This window comes from Papio anubis, chromosome 1 (assembly GCF_008728515.1).
Source record: "Papio anubis isolate 15944 chromosome 1, Panubis1.0, whole genome shotgun sequence".
In the NCBI taxonomy this organism is placed as follows: Eukaryota; Metazoa; Chordata; class Mammalia; order Primates; family Cercopithecidae; genus Papio; species Papio anubis.
This window is the reverse complement of record NC_044976.1, coordinates 27,491,689-27,511,293: the sequence shown is the minus strand read 5'-3', so window position 1 is coordinate 27,511,293 and position 19,605 is coordinate 27,491,689. Positions and strand designations below refer to the sequence as shown.

At 47.1% G+C, this 19,605-nt stretch overlaps 1 protein-coding gene across 6 annotated transcripts in view; it reads left to right on the top strand.

Moving 5' to 3' along the window:
• The window catches only part of SRSF4 (serine and arginine rich splicing factor 4), a 32,941-nt gene extending 23,133 nt beyond the window's left edge, over positions 1-9,808 (top strand). For all 6 annotated transcript variants that reach the window (XM_003891459.5, XM_021938544.2, XM_021938539.2 and 3 more), the window contains 3 exons: positions 2,706-2,920; positions 7,043-7,132; positions 8,324-9,808. In XM_003891459.5, the coding sequence (XP_003891508.1) occupies positions 2,706-2,920; positions 7,043-7,132; positions 8,324-9,140 (1,122 nt within the window). In that variant the 3' untranslated portion in view covers positions 9,141-9,808. The remainder of the gene's footprint in view (positions 1-2,705; positions 2,921-7,042; positions 7,133-8,323) is intronic.
• Positions 9,809-19,605: the final 9,797 nt, after the last annotated feature.

Below are 19,605 nucleotides of genomic sequence, written 5' to 3'. Positions count from 1 at the left end.
TGTTCTTTCATAAGGTTTTTGATGGAATATTTGTCCTGAAAGAGTTTTGGTGTCAAAAATTAAGATTCATTGCTAATGTTGGCCATCCAGTGTAGTCATTCCAGCTTTTTATTATTTTTTAGACAGAGTCTCACCCTTTCACCTAGGCTGAAGTGCAGTGGCGCCATCTCAGCTCACTGCAGCCTCCGCCTGGGGTTCAAGTAGTTCTCCTACCTCAGCCTCCAGAGTAACTGGGATTACAGGCACATGCCACCATGCCCAGCTAATTTTTGTATTTTAGTAGAGACCAGGTTTCGCCCTGTTGGCCAGGCTGGTCTTGAGCTCCTGACCACAAGTGATCCACCTGCCTTGGCCTCCCAAAGTGCTGGGATTACAGGCGTGAGCTACCACACCCGGTCCCATTTATTGACAACAGTGTTTTTAATCTCAATAGGGAAGAAAAACTTACTGAGCAGTATCATAATCTGAATGGTCTTAGGAGGATGCATGAAACGGGTGTTGTTTTGTCTCCCTTCTTGCTTTTTTTGGCCATATTTAAACATGTCATCTCTAGCAAAATGAGTGAGTGTATTTAGGTTCAGGAAAGAATAGTTAGGAATCCTTTACATTTGTACAGTTTTAATTTAAAGCACTTCTATTTTTTCCCCCACTTTTTAAAATTTAATCCCAGCAACCTTCAAGTAACAGATGCAGAAGAGCTGGGACCAGGACTGTTAACTGCCAGTTTTTTCAGGTGCATCGTGCTTATTGTCAGCACCGTAGTAGACCTTTACTGAATGTCTGCCAGCACAATTCTGCTTGCTGAAGGAATGACTCCAGTATTCTGAGAGTTAGGGATTGAACATCATGGATAGAAACTGGAAAACTACTCTCTTCATCAGTAGAATGCTAACTCGTCATGTGGTGTCACTAAATGTAGCATTAAATTAAGTTCGTAGAAAACCTCTTAATTTTTTTGTTAAAACAGAGCCTAGTTACTGTTGGGGGAAAGGCTTATGGGGTGCCTGTATAAACTGGCCATAAAAATATGGGACAATAAGTTGTGCACAGCCACAAGAGGCCTCTTGTGGGAGGAGGAAAGCCTTATCGCCATTATGTTCCCGTGCTCTGAGCAAGACTTGCTCTCTTATCCATAAACACTGTTCAAGGAGAAAGACACTCCTTCGAAGCATTGGAATGTGGCCAGACATGCAGCTTCCTAGTTAAGCCCGCTCCCACCAGCTACTCTGATAAGTTAAAGATATGCTGTTTCAGCACAAAGGAGATTCATTTAAACCACCACTGCTATAGATTACGCATATGACACACTGCCTCCCTTTTCACCATTTTGCCCTAAACGTCGGCTTCTTAGATCTAAATGATTGTACTCAATAGTGTGGAGACCAGAACTCTGAGCCTTTTGCAGCCTTCATTTTGCAGTTAACCACCTGGCCCCCACTCTTTATGCAGTCTTAACCTCTCTCTTCTCATTCCTTCATCACCACCAGACTTTGGATGTCCTATGAGTGGTATTGAGGCTGGTCCCCCACAGTTACCACCCTTGGTTGGCTCTACACGTCTGTACCTTCAGGGAGTTCCATTCTCAGGAAACGACAGTAACAGATAATTGAGCAGATTTCCTAGCTCTCAAGCTGATGAGCCTAGATAGAATCCTGGCTCTGCCACTTGACCCTTAGCAAGTTACTTTACGTCTTATGCCTCATATTCCTCAACTATAAAATGGAGTTAATATTAATTTCTACTCAAGGTTATTGAGATAATTTAGTGAATTGTATATATAAAAAGCCTAGAATGGTTTCTGGCACAATGTATGTTAGCTATTTATCAAGGAAATACAAAAAGAAAACAGGGGATATTAGTAGTTTAAAAAATAAATTTTATTTTTTATTTATTTTTTTTTGAGATGAAGTCTTGCTCTGTCGCCTGGGCTAGAGTGCAGTGGCATGATCTCGCTCACTGCAACTTTCACCTCCTGGGTTCAAGCAATTCTCCTGCCTCAGCCTCCCAAGTAGCTGGGATTACAAGCGCCTGCCACCACGCCTGGTTGATTTTTGTATTTTTAGTAGAGACAGGGTTTCACCAAGTTGTCAGGCTGGTCTTGAACTCCTGACCTCAGGGATCTGCCCACCTTGGCCTCCCAAAGTGCTGGGATTACAGGTGTGAGCCACTGCGCCTGTCCTTATTTTTTTGTTTTGAGGCAGTGTCTTGCTCTTTACCCCAGGCTGTAGTGCAGTGTCACGATCACGGCTCACTGCAGCCTCAACCTGCCTGGGTTCAGATGATCCTTCCACCTCAGCCTGCTGGGTAGCTGGGACTACAGGCATGTGCCACCCCACCTGACTAATTTTTTAAATTTTTATAGAGATGGGGTCTTCCGTGTTGCCAGGGCTGGTCTCAAATTCCTGGAATCAAGCAATCCTCCTGCCTCAGCCTGGCAAAGTGCTGGGATTACAGGCATGAGCCACCACACTTAGCCCCAAAACTTTATTTAAAGGAACAATTTAATGTGTATTTATTGTCTCTCCCACCCACCTAATATGGCTGGTGCTTTAAAGAACCTCAGTACATGATTGGTGGGTAGATGAATATATTTAAGAATAAACTTTATTCTGCGGAACACTGGCATTTCTTAAGAAAAGTTCACTCAGATCATTGCATTCGATATTTTAGCAAAACATAATATAGTCACGCTTTTTTTTCTTCAGGATTATATGCGTCAGGCAGGAGAAGTGACTTATGCAGATGCTCACAAGGGACGCAAAAATGAAGGGGTGATTGAATTTGTATCTTATTCTGATATGAAAAGAGCTTTGGAGAAGTTGGATGGAACTGAAGTCAATGGCAGAAAAATCAGATTAGTTGAAGACAAGCCAGGTTCCAGACGACGCCGGTCCTACTCCAGAAGCCGGAGTCATTCAAGGTACTGTTGATGTCTTTTGTGTATTGGAGCTCACCATAAATTCATTACTGAGCACATAGATAAGTTATTTACATTTTCCTGTTGAGTTCTTAATAACATGATTCCATCTGGTTCAGTAACTTAGAATTTTGAACTGAACATTTATTTGTAAAATTCTTGAACTCTTAGGTCATGAGTACAAATAGAAGTAAAGTCCCTTCTCAGAAATCAAAGGCCTTAGTGGGCGTGGTGGCTCACGCCTGTAATCCCAGCACTTTGGGAGGCCAAGGTGGGTGGATCACCTGATGTCAGGAGTTTGAGACCAGCCTCAACATGGAGAAACCCCGTCTCTACTAAAAAATACAAAAAAATTAGCCAGGCGTGGTGGTGCATGCCTGTATTCCCAGCTACTTGGAAGGCTGAGGCAGAATTGCTTGAACCTGGGAGGCAGAGGTTGCGGTGAGCCGAGATCGCGCCATTGCACTCCAGCCTGGGCAACAAGAGTGAAACTCCATCTCAAAAAAAAAAAAAGGGAAATCAGAGGCCTCCTTCCACATTTCTTCTTGGGATCCCTAGATCCTACTACCTTGGTTGAGGGCACACATGGAAACTGTGTTATTTAGCACCTGAACAGGCCAGGCACTGGGCTAAGCATTGGAAAGGCATTATAAAGAAGACAAATGGCCAGACGCAGTGGCTCACGCCTGCAATCCCAGCACTTTGGGAGGCCGAGGCGAGTGGATCACCTGAGGTCAGGAGTTCAAGACCAGTCTGGCCAACGTGGTGAAACCCCATCTCTACTAAAAATACAAAAGTAAAAAAATAATTAGGCAGGCGTGGTGGCACACACCTGTGGTCCCAGCTACTAGGGAGGCTGAGGCAGGAGAATCGCTCAAACCCGAATCCGGGAGGCAAGGGTTGCAGTGAACAGAGATCATGCCACTGCACTCCAGCCTGGGTGACAGAGAGAGACTCCGTCTCAAGAAAAAAAAAAGAAAAAAAGACAAATATGGTCCTTGCTCCCCTGAAACTCAGTCTGGTGTAGAAGATGAGTATTGAATAAACCATGCCATTGTGACAAGGAAATGCACACAGCACAACTAGTCTGAAGAGCTGGCAACAGCTTCCCTAAGGACATGGAGCCCTGATGGATAAGACAGAGATGGTGAGCAGAAGAAAATGCCTTTTTTTTTTTTTTTTTTTTTGAGACAGAGTTTCTTTTACTCTGTCTCCCAGGCTGGAGTACAGTGGTACAATCTTGGCTCACTGCAACTTCCACCTCCCAGGTTCAAGCGATTCTCCTGCGTCAGCCTCCTGAGTAGCTGGGATCACAGGTGCACGCCACCAGGCCTGGCTAATTTTTGTAATTTTAGTAGAGACAGGGTTTCACCATGTTGGGCAGGCTGGTCTCGAACTCCTGACCTCAGGTGATCCACCCACCTCGGCCTCCCAAAGTGTTGGAATTACAGGCTTGAGCCACTGCGCCCGGCGAGAAAATGCCTTTCTATCTAGCAGAGAAAAGGGTGTTTCTGAAAGCCTGGGGGCAGGAGAAAGTTTTCCAGAGTAGAGAAGCTAATATAGAGAGGTAATGGGAAGAGTGGCTTGAGATAAGGCAGAGAAGGACCAGATATACTGACCATTAGACCAGAGCAAGAATGGAAGAGTAGTGAGAAGTCATTGGAGACTTTTCAGGTTTTGTTGTTTAGTTCTTTTGACTTTTTATTATGGAAAATTTGAAATTTATATATGAAGCATTGGAGAACCCCGGGTTTTTTTTTTTTTTTTTTTTTTTTGAGACGGAGTAGTCTCGCTCTATCACCCAGGCTGGAGTGCAGTGGGACGATCTCGGCTCACTGCAAACTCCACCTCCTGGATTCACGCCATTCTCCTGTCTCAGCCTCCTGAGGAGCTGGGACTACAGGCGCCCACCACTATGCCCAGCTAATTTTTGGTATGTTTAGTAGAGACGGGGTTTCATCGTGTTAGCCAGGATGGTCTTGATCTCCTGACCTCGTGATCCGCCCACCTCGGCCTCCCAAAGTGCTGGGATTACAGGCGTGAGCCCCCGTGCCCGGCCACATTGGAGAACTCTGAATTGCATCTCCCACTCCTCCAGCTTCAGTAGTTTTTATTTTGCCAGTCTTGTTTCACATCACCCCCTCCTGCTGCATTGTTTTAAGGCAAGTCTAGACATCCTATCATTCTACCTACAACTGCAGTAAGTTGTAGAAATTAGGATACTTTGCCCCTAAATCCTTCAGCGTGTGTCTCCAAAAATGAGGAAAACCACAATTCTGTTTTTTTACCTAAGAACATTAATAGTAATTCCATCAAATTACTAAATTTCCAGGGCATATTCATGTTTCCTCAGTTATTCCATGGATCTCTTTATAGTTGGGTTTTTTCTTAACCAGGATCTAATCCATTCATGTAGTACAAGGGGTTTTTAGTAGTAAAACCTCATGTAGTCACGCTTTTAGTCTGGAGCAATTCCTTTCATTACACTTATTTTGCTTAGGTTTGGGTTTGTTTGTTTGAGACGAGGACTCTTGCTCTGTCGCCCAGGCTGGAGTGCAATGGCGCCATCTCAGCTCATTGCAACCTCTGCGTCCCAGGTTTAAGCTATCCTCCTGCCTCAGCCTCCCAAGTAGCTAGGATTACAGGTGTGAGCCACCACTCCTGGCTTATTTTTCTTAGTTTTTTAATAGTATCTTACATTCTATATTTATCTTTTTCTTCTTGGTATTATTGAACTTGTATCTTATCCCTTGAACTTCCTGTATACTGGAAGTTAGGTCTGGAGAGGTGTGATTGAGATGCAGGTTAAACATTTTTAGCAAGAATACTTCATAGGTGATAGTGCCTGGGCAACTTTGAAAGCTTCCCTCTTTCTGTCATAATGAGATGGTCTAGGCCTATCTTCCTGCTTTTATGCCTGGAATCAGTCATTTTCCCAAGGAGTCCTGGTTGTTAGAAAATAAGAACCTACAGTCTGGATGGATTAAAAAAATGTTGTAAAGCTTGGATTGTCGGTCTCTTTAAAACAGCTCTCGTCACAGTGAGATGAATAGATCCTGAAGGGGAAAAGTACATGCAGAAAGGCTGGTTGTTGAACAAGGGGAAACATGATGGTGGCTTGCCCAGGGAGGCAGCAGCAGAGGTGGAAAGACTGAAGATCAGGAGGCATGATCATGGGTGTGTAAAGGGGATAGGGGAAAGACGGGGGAGCCGAGGATTGCTGTGATTTCTGTTATGAGGAACCGTATGAATAACAGTGGCATCAGTGCACATAAGGAGCTCAGCAAAAGGAGCAGGTATCAGGGGCAGTTAGAATTTTAGGAGCTGATAAGAGGTTCAGGTGAACCATCCAGATGGAAGGTTTGCAGGTGACTTCATCTGTGAACCTAGAACCCAGGAGAGAGTTTGTGCCTGGACACAGCCAGTGCTGTACATATTGAAAAAATATCAGGCCGGGCGTGGTGGCTCATGCCTGTAATCCCAGCACTTTGGGAGGCCGAGACGGGCGGATCACGAGGTCAGGAGAGCGAGACCGTCCTGGCTAACACGGTGAAACCCCGTCTCTACTAAAAAATGCAAAAAACTAGCCGGGCGAGGTGGCGGGCGCCTGTAGTCCCAGCTACTCGGGAGGCTGAGGCAGGAGAATGGCGTAAACCCGGGATGCGGAGCTTGCAGTGAGCTGAGATCCAGCCACTGCGCTCCAGCCTGGGCGACAGAGCGAGACTCCGTCTCAAAAAAAAAAAAAAATATCTTGGCCGGGCACAGTGGCTCATGCCTGTAATCCCAGCACTTTGGGAAGCCGAGGCGGGTGGATCACCTGAGGTTGGGAGTTCGAGACCAGCCTGACCAACATAGAGAAACCCCGTCTCTACTACATACAGAATTAGCCGGGCGTGGTGGCAGACGCATGTAATCCCAGCTCCTCGGGTTTCTGAGGCAGGAGAATCACTTAAACTCAGGAGATGGAGGTTGTGGTGAGCTGAGATCACGCCGTTGCACTCCAGCCTGGGCAACAGGAATGAAACTCCATCTAAAATATATATATATATGTATATATACGTCTTGATTGATGCTTATCAGCTAGACTTTTGTCGGCAAGTATTAAAAAATATTTTCTCCCCCTAGGTCTCGCTCTCGAAGCAGACATTCCCGTAAGAGCAGAAGCCGAAGTGGCAGCAGCAAAAGCAGTCATTCTAAGAGTAGATCCCGGTCCAGGTATGTCTTCCATGGTGTAAGTGGAGGTGGTCAGCAGGTAATGCCTGTACCCTGTCTCACTTTTTTCCTTTTTTTTTTTCCAAAGAGACAGGGTCTCACTGTCACCCAAGCTGGAGTCCAGTGGTACAATCATGGCTCACTGCAACCTCACCCCACTGGGCTCAAGCACGCTTCCACCTCAGCCTCCCAAGTAGTTGGGACTACAGGCACATACCACCACACTCAGCTAATTTTTTAATTTTTTGTAGAGACAGGGTCTCACAGTGTTACCCAGGCTGATCTTAAACTCATAACCTCAAATAGTCCTCCCAGACTACTGCGATTATAGACATGAGTCACTGTGCACAGCCTCACTTTAGATTTCAGTCATGTGACCAGTCTTTTTTTTTTTTTTTTTTTTTTTTGAGACTGAGTCTCGCTCTGTCGCCCAGGCTGGAGTGCTGTGGCCGGATCTCAGCTCACTGCAAGCTCCACCTCCCGGGTTCCCGCCATTCTCCTGCCTCAGCCTCCCGTGTAGCTGGGACTACAGGCGCCCGCCACCTCGCCCGGCTTATTTTTTTTTTTATATTTTTAGTAGAGACGGGGTTTCACCGTGTTAGCCAGGATGGTCTCGATCTCCTGACCTCGTGATCCGCCCGTCTCGGCCTCCCAAAGTGCTGGGATTACAGGCTTGAGCCACCGCGCCCGGCCCATGTGACCAGTCTTCCTTCACCTCTGCTTTTCCAACTCCCCCCACCCCCAAAGACAGAGTCTCGCTTTGTCACCCAGGCTGGAGTGCAGTGGCGCGATCTCTGCTCACTGCAACCTCTGCCTCCCGGGTTCAAGCGATTCTCCTGCCTCAGCCTCCTGAGTAGCTCGGATTATAGGCGTGTGCCACCACAGCCCGCTAATTTTTGGTATTTTTAGTAGAGACAGAGTTTCACCATGTTGGCCAGGCTGGTCTTGAACTCTGACCTTGCGATCTGCCTGCCTTGGCCTCCCAAAATGCTGGGATTACAGGTGCGAGCCACTGCACCTGGCCAGTTTTTCCAGCTTCTGATTGGCATTGTGGGGGTTCAGAAAGCAATCCTCAGCCAGTGCCAGCCATGCCTTATATTCGGGGGTGTAACTCCACATGTATGCCCTTTGATCTTTTTATCTCCTGATTAGCATAAAGTCACATGTGACAAAGAATATCCCATGTCTCCTCAGGTCGGGCTCCCGCTCCCGGAGCAAGAGCCGGAGCCGGAGCCAGAGTCGGAGCCGGAGCAAGAAGGAGAAAAGCAGGAGCCCCAGCAAGGACAAGAGCCGCAGCCGCAGCCGTAGCGCTGGCAAGAGCCGCAGCAAGAGCAAAGACCAAGCTGAAGAGAAGATCCAAAACAATGATAATGCCGGGAAACCCAAGAGCCGGAGTCCTAGCCGGCATAAAAGTAAGAGCAAAAGTCGGAGCAGGAGTCAGGAGAGGAGAGTGGAGGAGGAGAAGCGAGGGAGTGTGAGCAGGGGCAGGAGCCAGGAGAAGAGCCTCCGCCAGAGTCGGAGCCGGAGCCGGAGCAAAGCGGGCAGCAGGAGCCGGAGCAGGAGCCGCAGCAAGAGCAAGGACAAGAGGAAGGGCAGGAAGAGAAGCAGGGAGGAAAGCCGTAGTCGCAGCCGCAGCCGCAGCAAAAGTGAGAGGAGCAGAAAGCGAGGCAGCAAGCGAGACAGCAAGGCCGGCAGCAGCAAGAAGAAGAAGAAGGAAGACACTGACCGGTCCCAGTCCAGATCTCCATCCCGCTCCATGTCAAAGGAGCGGGAACATGCCAAGTCTGAATCCAGCCAGAGGGAAAGTCGAGGGGAGAGTGAGAATGCTGGCACCAATCAGGAGACCCGGTCCAGGTCGAGATCCAATTCCAAATCGAAACCAAACCTTCCATCAGAATCACGCTCCAGATCAAAGTCAGCTTCAAAAACCCGATCTCGGTCCAAGTCTAGATCCAGGTCTGCTTCCAGATCACCCTCCCGATCTAGATCTAGGTCCCACTCAAGGTCCTAACTGGCTACGGCCACAGCTGGAACTACCCGAGAAGTCTTTTGTACATGTTTGGTAGCCGTAGCACAAGTGATTGGAGTAGAACATGTCACTGCTGTACATTTTTAACTCCCCTAATGGTGTGTCTATAATTGTTAAATCTAAGTGCTTCCTCTCAGTAAAGCCTCCTGGCGCCAGGCCTTCCTGCTCGACTGAAAAAAATTTTCTCTTTGAAAATCCCCTTTTACTCATGGCCCACAGTAGAATATCCAAAACGCCTTGGCTTTCAGGCCTGGCCTTTTCCTACAGGGAGCTCAGTAACCTGGACGGCTCTAAGGCTGGAATGACCACGTAGGTAGGTATGGTGAGTTCAACCATTTTTGCTCTTGAATTGATGCCCTTTGATGTATGCCATTTAGTGAAAGTGCTAAGTCTTAAGTTTCCTACCACTTTGGTTTCATATTTTTGGACTTAACAAAGTTGTGAATAGCACAGTCGAGGAAAATTGATACCTGCAGTAACCCATAGGAAATAAACTGTAGAGTTCCATATTCTGGTATTGTGATTATATTGTTTTATATTAAAAAAGAAAAGAAAAGAATTTTTTTTAATTTTATTTTTCCCCGTCTTGCAAAGTATAGTGACCCCTGTTTCCATTAAATTTGAATAAAGACTATTTTTGCTTGACAAAATTTCATGGTGCTTGAATTGAAGTTGTACTTTCTGATATATCTTGATATGTCTTTTCTTAGCATAAAAAGTTCATGTGTAGGCCAGGGGCAGTGGCTCACGCCTGTAATCCCAACACTTTAGGGGGCCGAGGCGGATGGATCACAGGGTCAGGAGTTCAAGACCAGCCTGACCAATATGGTGAAACCCCATCTCTACTAAAAATACAAAAATTAGCTGGGCGTGGTGGCACACGCGGGTAATCCCAGCTACTCGGGAGGCTGAGGCGGGAGGGTCACTTGAACCCGGGAGGTGGAGGTTGCAGTGAGCTGACATCATGCCACTGTACTCCAGCCTGGGCGACAGAACGAGACTCCATCTCAAAAAAAAAAGTTCATGTGTAATGACTGTTCTCTTCCTTGGGATCACCCATCTTAGGGAACCAACATGTTCCTAAAGGATTTTTCTCACCCAACAGAATAAAGGCAGGTTTCTGAGGAATTTATCATCCTTTCTCTTAAGAAACTTATGGCCAGGCTGATGAGGAATGAATCAGTTTGGAAACTTGGAGTATTACCAGATGAGTTGTTCATGAATATAGAGTTCTGTGCTGTTTGTCGAAATTGCCATGAATCTGCAGTGTCATGATCTCATCACCTTAAGATCTGAACTAATAAAAACCAGGGGAAAAAACTAGACTGGCCTTTTTTTTTTTTTTTTGAGATGGAGTGCCGCTCTTGTTGCCCAGGCTGGAGTGCAATGGCATGGTCTCAGCTCACTACAACCTCCGCCTCCCGGGTTCAAGTAATTCTCCTGTCTCAGCCTCCCAAGTAGCTAGGATTACAGGTACACGCCACCACGCCTGGCTAATTTTTGTATTTTTAGTAGAGACGGAGTTTCATCATATTGGTCAGGCCGGTCTCGAACTCCTGACCTCAGGTCATCTGCCCGCTTCAGCCTCCCAAAGTGTTGGGATTACAGGCATGAGCCACTGCACCTGGCCTACTGGATTACTTTTGTCCTAATTATTCTACTGCTTGTTGGGCCTAGCTCTCTAGGAGGCACCAGAAGTACAGTGGTTCCAATCTGGTCTCAGGCCTTGAGGGACTGTTGAGGGACATCAAAGCAGGGAGGAAGCTTGAGGGCTTTCATTACATGCTGCAGCAAAATCTTGGGAAGGAGATTCACTTGACTGCTGCCTGTGAATTTGTTGGGGGCTGTCCCTAGGCTTAAAACAACTGTCCCGTTGCTTCCGATAGACCAAAATCTTAGAATTCACTGGAAATACAAAAGCAGAGTGTCTCTTGCCCTCCTGGAGTTTGTGATCTGGTTGCTAATGATGAAGGCAAGTGGATGTTCAGAGAACAGAGTCAGAACTTCATCTGGGATCAGAAAGAGCACTTAAGCTGAACCTTTTGGGGATGTAAGGTGGGATGCATTCCTATTGAAAGCCTGTGAGCAAAGCCATGGAGTTGGGAAAGCACAGGGCACTGTGCCCAGGGAACAAGGAGTTTGATACTGGAGATTTAGAGTTTAACAAAATGGATTGTGTCATAGAGGGCCATAGATAACCAGGAAGAGGAATTTGACCTTTATCCTGTAAGCACTGGGTTACATTGAAAGTATTTGAATAGGAGGGTGCAGGGAGTAGGGTTATGCCTCTAGACCTGACAGCAGTGTGAAGAATTGGATGCAGGGAACCCAACAGTTCAGGGCATGCAACCCCAGATGATACCCGGCCTGCTTGATCAAAGCCGTGATAGGAGGGAGCAGAGGAGGCAAGATCAGCAAGATGTGGCAGATGTCTTACCAAGGAGCTACCGGAAGCAGTCACAAGACGATGAGGCATCATCTGAGGAATGGGGAAGATGATGGGGGAAATTCAGTTTTGAAAACATGTAGTTTCAGAAGCAGACTAGGCAGCCAAACCAAGGAACCTCACTCAGTTTCTGGAGAGTTTCCCAGATCATTTTCTGGACCCATTCTTGTGTCATGACAAGGTGATGAACCCAACCACTAAAATTCCCACTGCCTCAGAGGATCTCATGCTGGTCTCCAGTGATGACAGTAATTTATTCCGATTTTATCTCTGTAAGGATAGGGATGTTCGTTGGGGCATTTTGTTTCTTTCACTTTTTTTTTTTGAGATGGAGTCTTGCACTGTCACCTAGGCTGGAGTGCAATGGCACAATCTCGGCTCACTGCAACCTCCACCTCCCAGGTTCAAGCGATTCTCTTGCCTCAGCCTCCCGAGTAAGCTGGGATTACAGGCACCCGCTACCACGCCTGGTATTTTTTGTATTTTTAGTAGAGATGGGGTTTCACTATGTTGGCCAGGCTGGTCTCAAACTCTTGACCTCGTGATCCGCACGCCTCAGCCTCCCAAAGTGCTGGGATTACAGGCATGAGCCACCGCACCTGGCCGCCTTTCACTGGTTTTTGAGGCCAGGTCTCAATCTGCTGGGCAGGTTGGGGTGCAGATCATAACTGCAGCCTTGACCTGGGCTCAAGCTCAAGCCTCCCAAGTAACCAGGACTACAGGTGTGTGCCACCACGCCTGGCTGATTTTTGTATTTTCTGTAGAGACAGGGTTTCACTATGTTCTCCAGGCTCGTCTTGAACTCCTGGGCTCAAGTAAGTGATCCCACCTCGGCATCCAAGAGTGTTGGTGTTGTAGGTGGGAGCTACCACATCCGAACTCCTTTATTCTAACACAACTCTATCTTTCCAAATTCCATTCCAAACTTTGTTCCTATTGATTCATATTGTAAAGAGTTATGTAATTTTTTTTGTTTGTTTTTTGTTTTTTTTTGAAATGAGTCTCTGTCACCCAGGCTGGAGTGCAGTGGTACGATCTCGGCTCACTCGGCTCACTGCAACCTCTGCCTCCCAGGTTCAAGCGATTCTCTTGCCTCAGGCTCCTGAGTAGCTGGGATTACAGGTGTGCGCCACCACACCCGGCTAATTTTTGTACTATACTTAGGGATAGGGTTTGACCATGTTCGTCAGGCTGGTTGCGAACTCCTGACCTCATGATCTGCCCTCCTCGACATCCCAGAGTGCTGGGATTACAGGCATGAGCAGCCATGATCCGGCATGTTTATGTAATTTAATAAACTTGCCAGGTGTGGTGACTCAACACCTGTAATCCCAGCACTTTGGGAGGCCGAGGCAGGCAGATCACAAGGTCAGGAGATCGAGACCATCCTGGCTAACACGGTGAAATCCCGTCTCTACTAAAATACAAAAAATTAGCCGGGTGTGGTGGCGGGCGCCTGTAGTCCCAGCTACTTGGGAGGCTGCGGCAGGAGAATGACGTGAACCCGGGAGGCGGGGCTTGCAGTGAACCCAGATCGAGCCACTGCACTCCAGCCTGGGTGACAGCGAGACTCCGTCTCAAATATATATATATATAATAAATGAAAATTGAATAAACTCAATATCATGAGCATTAAATGTTTAAGGCACATGAATTCTAACCAAATGAGTTTCGCACTGTGTTAATAGTGGCAAGGAAATTCCATGTGTACATAGATAGGACCCTTGGCCATGTTTTTCCCAGCAATTTTTGAATCCTTTTGTGTTGGATTCTGAATGAAAAGAGGATAAATCAACAAGAAAGATGGAAACTCTCATCTGTTGAATTCTGAATGTGCACTGGAGAGAGAACACTGGGTATTTTCATGTTCATTTTTCATTTTGTTTTCACAGCTCCCTGTGTTCAGTATTGCTGGGCCCAACTGCAAATGAGACTAGAACAATATCCCGCCACCCCCCAATGTTATATTTACATTTGGAGTGCCTTCTGTGTAGGCCAAGCACTGTTCTAGCCTCTAGGATAAAGTATGAACAGCAAGGTTCCCTTCCCATGGAATATATGTGTTACCTGTAGGACTGGTGTCACAGGGATTAGTCCATGATAATCTCAGTACTGAACACCTGTGAACCAGACAGTGCTTGGAGAGCATCAGTCAGTGTAGCAAATCATTGCGAGGGACTCTCCTGCCACCTCCCTCTTAGCCATTCACAGTCCAATGAAAGACCTTGGGAAAACAAAAGACCCTAAATTTGATTGATTTGCCTACCAGCACCTACTATGAGCAGGTTGCTTTTATGTACATTATCCCATTTTAAAAGATGAAGACCAAAGCTCAGAAGTGGAGTGATTTGGGACCGGGCACAGTGGCTCAATGCCTGTAATCCCAGCGCTTTGGGAGGCCAAGGCAGGAGGATCACGAGGTCAGGACATTGAGACCAACCTGGCTAACACAGTGAAACCCCATCTCCATTGAAAATACAGAAAATTAGCCGGGCATGGTGGCAGGCGCCTGTAGCCCCAGCTACTTGGGAGGAAGAAGTGTGATTTGGTCGGGCATGGTGGCTCACGCCTGTAGTCCCAACACTTTGGGAGGCCAAGGCAGGTGGATCACCTGAGGTCAGGAGTTCAAGACCAGCCTGGCCAACACGGTGAAACCCTGTCTCTACTAAAAATACAAAAATTAGCTGGGCATGGTGGTGGGTGCCTGTAGCCTCAGCTACTTGGGAAGCTGAGGCAGGAGAATCATTCGAACCCGGGAAGTGGAGGTTGCAGTAAGCTGAGATTGCGCCATTGCACGCCAGCTTGGGCAACAAGAGTGAAACTCCCTCTAAAAAAAAAAAAGTGGCCAAGTGCAGTGGCTTATACCTGTAATCCCAACACTTTGGGAAGCTGAGGCAGGCAGATCACCTGAGGTCGGGAGTTCGAGACCAGCCTGACCAACATGGAGAAACCCCATCTCTACTAAAAATACAAAATTAGCCAGGCATTGTGGCACATGCCTGTAATCCCAGCTATTGGTGAGGCTGAGACAGGAGAATTGCTTGAACCCGGGGGGTGGAGGTTGTGGTGAGACAGGGTCACACCATTACACTCCAACCTGGGCAACAAGCAAAACTCCATCTCAAAAAAAAAAAAAAAAAGTGTGATTGAATCAATGTCACACCGCTAGTGACAATGTGGGATACATCTCTGGATTTTTCTGATTCTCTCCTAAAATGTAATTATTTGTGATAGTTACAGGAAGACATTTGAAGTCTCACAAGTGAGTTAATAACAGCTAAGATTTGAACCCCGATTGAAGTCAAGCAGGATTTCTATAGGACGGAGTCTGCTTTCTTCAAGAAAAATATCTTCAAATAGCTGCAGAATAATGCCACTAGCCCACTGCTGTAAATACGTTTTAATTGTTACATCATCATCTGATCAAGACTCAAAGGTCTGCCTGGGAGTGCCGGAAGAGTGAAGAAAAGGAGGTTGGCTCAATTTAATTTCCTCAGTGGAAAACGATGCATTAATACTGCACTGTTTGTGTGAAAATACACACAATAGGAAATTTCCCAAAAATAGGAAGCAGCCAGAGAAATACAAAAGTTCACTACAATCTACCCTTTTGGGTGCTCAAAATCTATACATACCCTTCTCCCCACAATTAACCACCTGCCCTCCAAAATGCAAGACAAAAGTAGAAACAAAGAACAATGAAAACAGTAACAAATGTAAATATTGGGCTATTTCTTTCATTGCTAAATGTCAGTGGCCTAAATAAAAGACTGTCAGAGTAGGGTTTGTTTGGTTTTTGTTTGTTTGTTTTTGTTTTTTATGAGTTGGAGCCTCGCTCTATCGCTCCCAGGCTACAGTGCAGTGGCATGATCTTGCCTCACTGCAACCTCCGCCTCCTGGATTCAAGCAATTCTCTTGCCTCAGCCTCCCAAGTAGCTGGGATTACAGGCACCCGCCAACATGCCCAGCTAATTTGTTTGTATTTTTAGTACAGACGGGGTTTCAACAGGTTGGTCAGGCTGGTCTCGAACTCCTGACCTCAGGTAATCCGCCTGCCTTGGCCTCCCAAAGCGCTGGGATTACTGCTGTGAGCCACCGTGCCTGGCTAGAGTAGATATTGAAAAGCAAGACCCGGGCTGGCATGGTGGCTCACGTCCGTAATCCCAACACTTTGGGAGGCTGAGATGGGCAGATCATGAGGTCATGCGATCAAGACCATCTGGCTAACACGGTGAAACCCCATCTCTACTAAAAATACAAAAAATTAGCCGGGCGTGGTGGCCTGAAGGTTTTACTTTTAAAAAGTAAAAACCCACTTATACACAGAAATGGGCTAAAAGTAAGGGGCTACAGAAAGACATACCATGAAGATAATCAAAAGAAACTTGAAAAGGCCTGGGGCGCGGTGGCTCACGACTGTAATTCCAGCACCTTGGGAGGCTGAGGCAGACGGATCACCAGGTCAGGAGTTCGAGACCAGCCTGGCCAACATGGTGAAACCCCATCTCTACTAAAAATACAAAAATTAGCCGGGTGTGGTGGCGGGCGCCTGTAATCGCAGCTACTCTTGAGGCTGAGGCAGGAGAATTGCTTGAACCTACCTGGGAGGCGGGGGTTGCAGTGAGCCGAGATAGTGCCACTGCACTCCAGTCTGGGTGACAGAGAAAAACTCCGTCCCGAGAGAAAAAAAAAACAAAGGCCGGGTGCGGTGGCTCACGCCTGTAATCCCAGCACTTTGGGAGGCTGAGGCGGGTGGATCACAAGGTCAGGAGATCGAGGCCATCCTGGCTAACGTGGTGAAACCCTGTCTCTACTAAAAATACAAAAAAGTAGCCAGGCGTGGTAGCAGGCGCCTATAGTCCCAGCTACTTGGGAGGCTGAGGCAGGAAAATGGCATGAACCCGGGAGGTAGAGTTTGCAGTGAGCCAAGATTGCACCACCGCACTCCAGCCTGGGAGACAGAGCGAGACTCCATCTCAAAAAAAAAAAAGAAAAAGAAAAAAAAGAAACTTGGAGTAGCTATATTTCAGACAAAGCCAATTCAGAGGAAGGAAAATTGCCAGGAATAGAGTGGCATTACATAACGGTAGAGGTGTCAATTCTCTAAGAAGATAGAAAAATCACCAGGCCCAGTGGCTCCTACCTATAATCCCAGCACTTTGGGGAGGCTGAGGCGGGTGGATCACCTGAGGTCAGAAGTTCGAGACCAGCCTGACCAACATGGTGAAACCTCGTCTCTACTAAAAACACAAAATGTAGCCAAACGTGGTGGCGTATGCCTGTAATCCCAGCTACTCGGGAGGCTCAGGCACGAGAATCACTTGAACCCAGGAGGCAGAGGTTGCAGTGAGCCCAGATCATGCTACTGCACTCCAGCTTGGGTGACACAGTGAGACTCAGTCTCTGGAAAAAAAAAAAAAAAATCTTCAATTAGTGTAAGTGCCTATAGCAAAATATGTGAAGCAGAAACAGACTAGCAAAAAGAAAGACATTCACTGGTGCTTCAACACCTTATATCAGTAATTGACAGAGGCAGCAGGCAGAAAATTAGTAAGGACATAGTTGAACTGAACAGTGCCATCAACCAACTAGATTTTTCTTTTTTTTTCTTTTTTTTTTTTTTTTGAGACAGTCACTCTGTCTCCCAGCAACCAGCTAGATGTAATTGACATTTATAAAATACTTCATCTGTTGCTGCGTGCGGTGGCTCATGCCTGTAATCCCAGCATTTTGGGAGGCCAAGGCAGGCAGATCACGAGGTCAGGAGTTCAAGACCAGCCTGGTCAGCATGGTGAAACCCCATCTCTACTAAAAATACAAAAATTAGCTGGGTGTGGTGGCGGGCGCCCGTAGTCCCAGCTGCTTGGGAGGCTGAGGCAGGAGAAATGCTTGAACCCTGGAGGCAGAGGTTGCAGCGAACCGAGATTGCACCACTGCACTCCAGCCTGGGTGACAGAGAGTGAGACTCTGTCTCAAAAACAGGCCGGGCTCGGTGGCTCATGCCTGTAATCCCAGCACTTTGGGAGGCCGAGGCGGGCGGATCACAAGGTCAGGAGATCGAGACCACGGTGAAACCCCGTCTCTACTAAAAATACAAAATTAGCCGGGCTGCTGTGGGCGCCAGAATCCCAGCTACTCGGGAGGCTGAGGCAGGAGAATGGCGTGGAACTCAGGAGGCGGAGCTTGCAGTGAGCCGCAGATCGCTGGCCACTGCACTCCAGCCTGGGTGATGAGCGCAGACTGCCTCAAAAAAAAAAAAAAACAGATGCTTTCCTCCTAAGGTAGGAACAAGGCAAGGGTGTCCTCTCTTACCCTCCTATTCAACATCATAGTGGAAGTCGTAGCTAATGTATTAAAACAAGAAGAGGGAAAGCAGGTATACACATTGGAAAGGAATAAATAAAATTATCTTTCTTTATGGATAACATGATCATCTTTGTAGAAAATCCCAAAGAGGCTGGGCTCAGTCACTCACACCTGTAATCACAGCACTTTGGGAAGCTAAGGCAGGCTGATTGCTTGAGCCCAGGTGTTTGAGACCAGCCTGGGCAACATGGTGAAGCCCCATCTCTACAAAAATTACAAAAATTAGCCAGCTGTGGTGACACCCACCTGTAATTCCAGCTACTCAGGATGCTGAGGTGGGAGGATTGCTTGAGCCCAGGAGACTGAAGCTGCAGTAAGCCAAGATCGCGCCAGTATACTCCAGCCTGGGTGACAGAGTGAAACCTTGTCTCAAAAAAAACCAAACCAAACAAACCAAAAAAAACCTTGAAAAATCGCACACACAAGACGAGTGAAAGACAAGCAAACCCAGCAATTGCACCTCTTGGTGTAGACCTACTAGAAGTGTGTAGGCCACACTGGGCACCAGTCACTCGAGCACAACATATCCTGACCACCAAAACCAAAAACAACCTGTAAGTCTTTTCAACAATAGAATGGACAATTGTGGGCTGGGCACAGTGGCTCATACCTGTAATCCCAGCACTTTGGGAGGCCAAGGCGGGCAGATCACCTGAGGTCAGGAGTTCGAGACCAGCCTGGCCAACATGGAGTAACCCTGTCTCTCCTAAAAAATACAAAAATTAGCCGGGCATGGTGGCACATGTCTGTAATCCCAGCTGCTCAGGAGGTTGAGACAGGAGAATCTCTTGAACCCGGGAGGTGGAAGTTGCAGTGAGCCAAGATCGTGCCATCACACTCCAGCATGGGCAACAAGATGGAAACTCCATCTCAAAAAAAAAAAAGGCTGGGCAGTGGCTCACACTTGTAATCCCAGCACTTTGGGAGGCCGAGGCGGGTGGATTGCAAGGTCAGGAGATCGAGACCATCTTGGCTAACACAGTAAAACCGGTTCCTACTAAAAATACAAAATTAGCCATGGGTGGTGGTGGGCGCCTGTAGTCCAAGCTACTCGGGAGGCTGAGGCAGGAGAATGGCGTGAACCCGGGAGGCGGAGCTTGCAGTGAGCCGAGATCACACCACTGCAGTCCAGCCTGGGCAACAGAACAAGACTTTGTCAAGAAAAAAAAAAAAAAAGAATGGACAATTGTGGTGTATTTATACAACAAAATACTATGTATTATAGCAATGGAAATGAACAAACTTCAGATACCTGAAGGAACATGGGTGAATTTCATAGACATGAAGAGGTCAGACACAAGCACAGCTCCACACATAGAAAGTTCAAATGGCAAAACTGTATGACAGCTGGTTAAAAAACCAAATGAGGGGCCGGGCACAGTGGCTCACACCTGTAATCTCAGTACTTTGGGAGGCCTAGGCCAGAGGATCACTTGAGACCAGGAGTTCTAGACCAGCCTGGGCAACAAAGCAAGACACTGTCTCACTTTTTCTTCTCTTCTCCCTCCCCTCCCTCCCTCCCCTCTCTCCTCTTCTCCCTCCCTCCCTCCCTCCCTCCCCTTTCCCCCTTTTTCTTTCTTTCTTTTTTTTTTGAGACGGAGTCTCGGCTCTGTAACCCAGGTTGAGGTAGTGGCT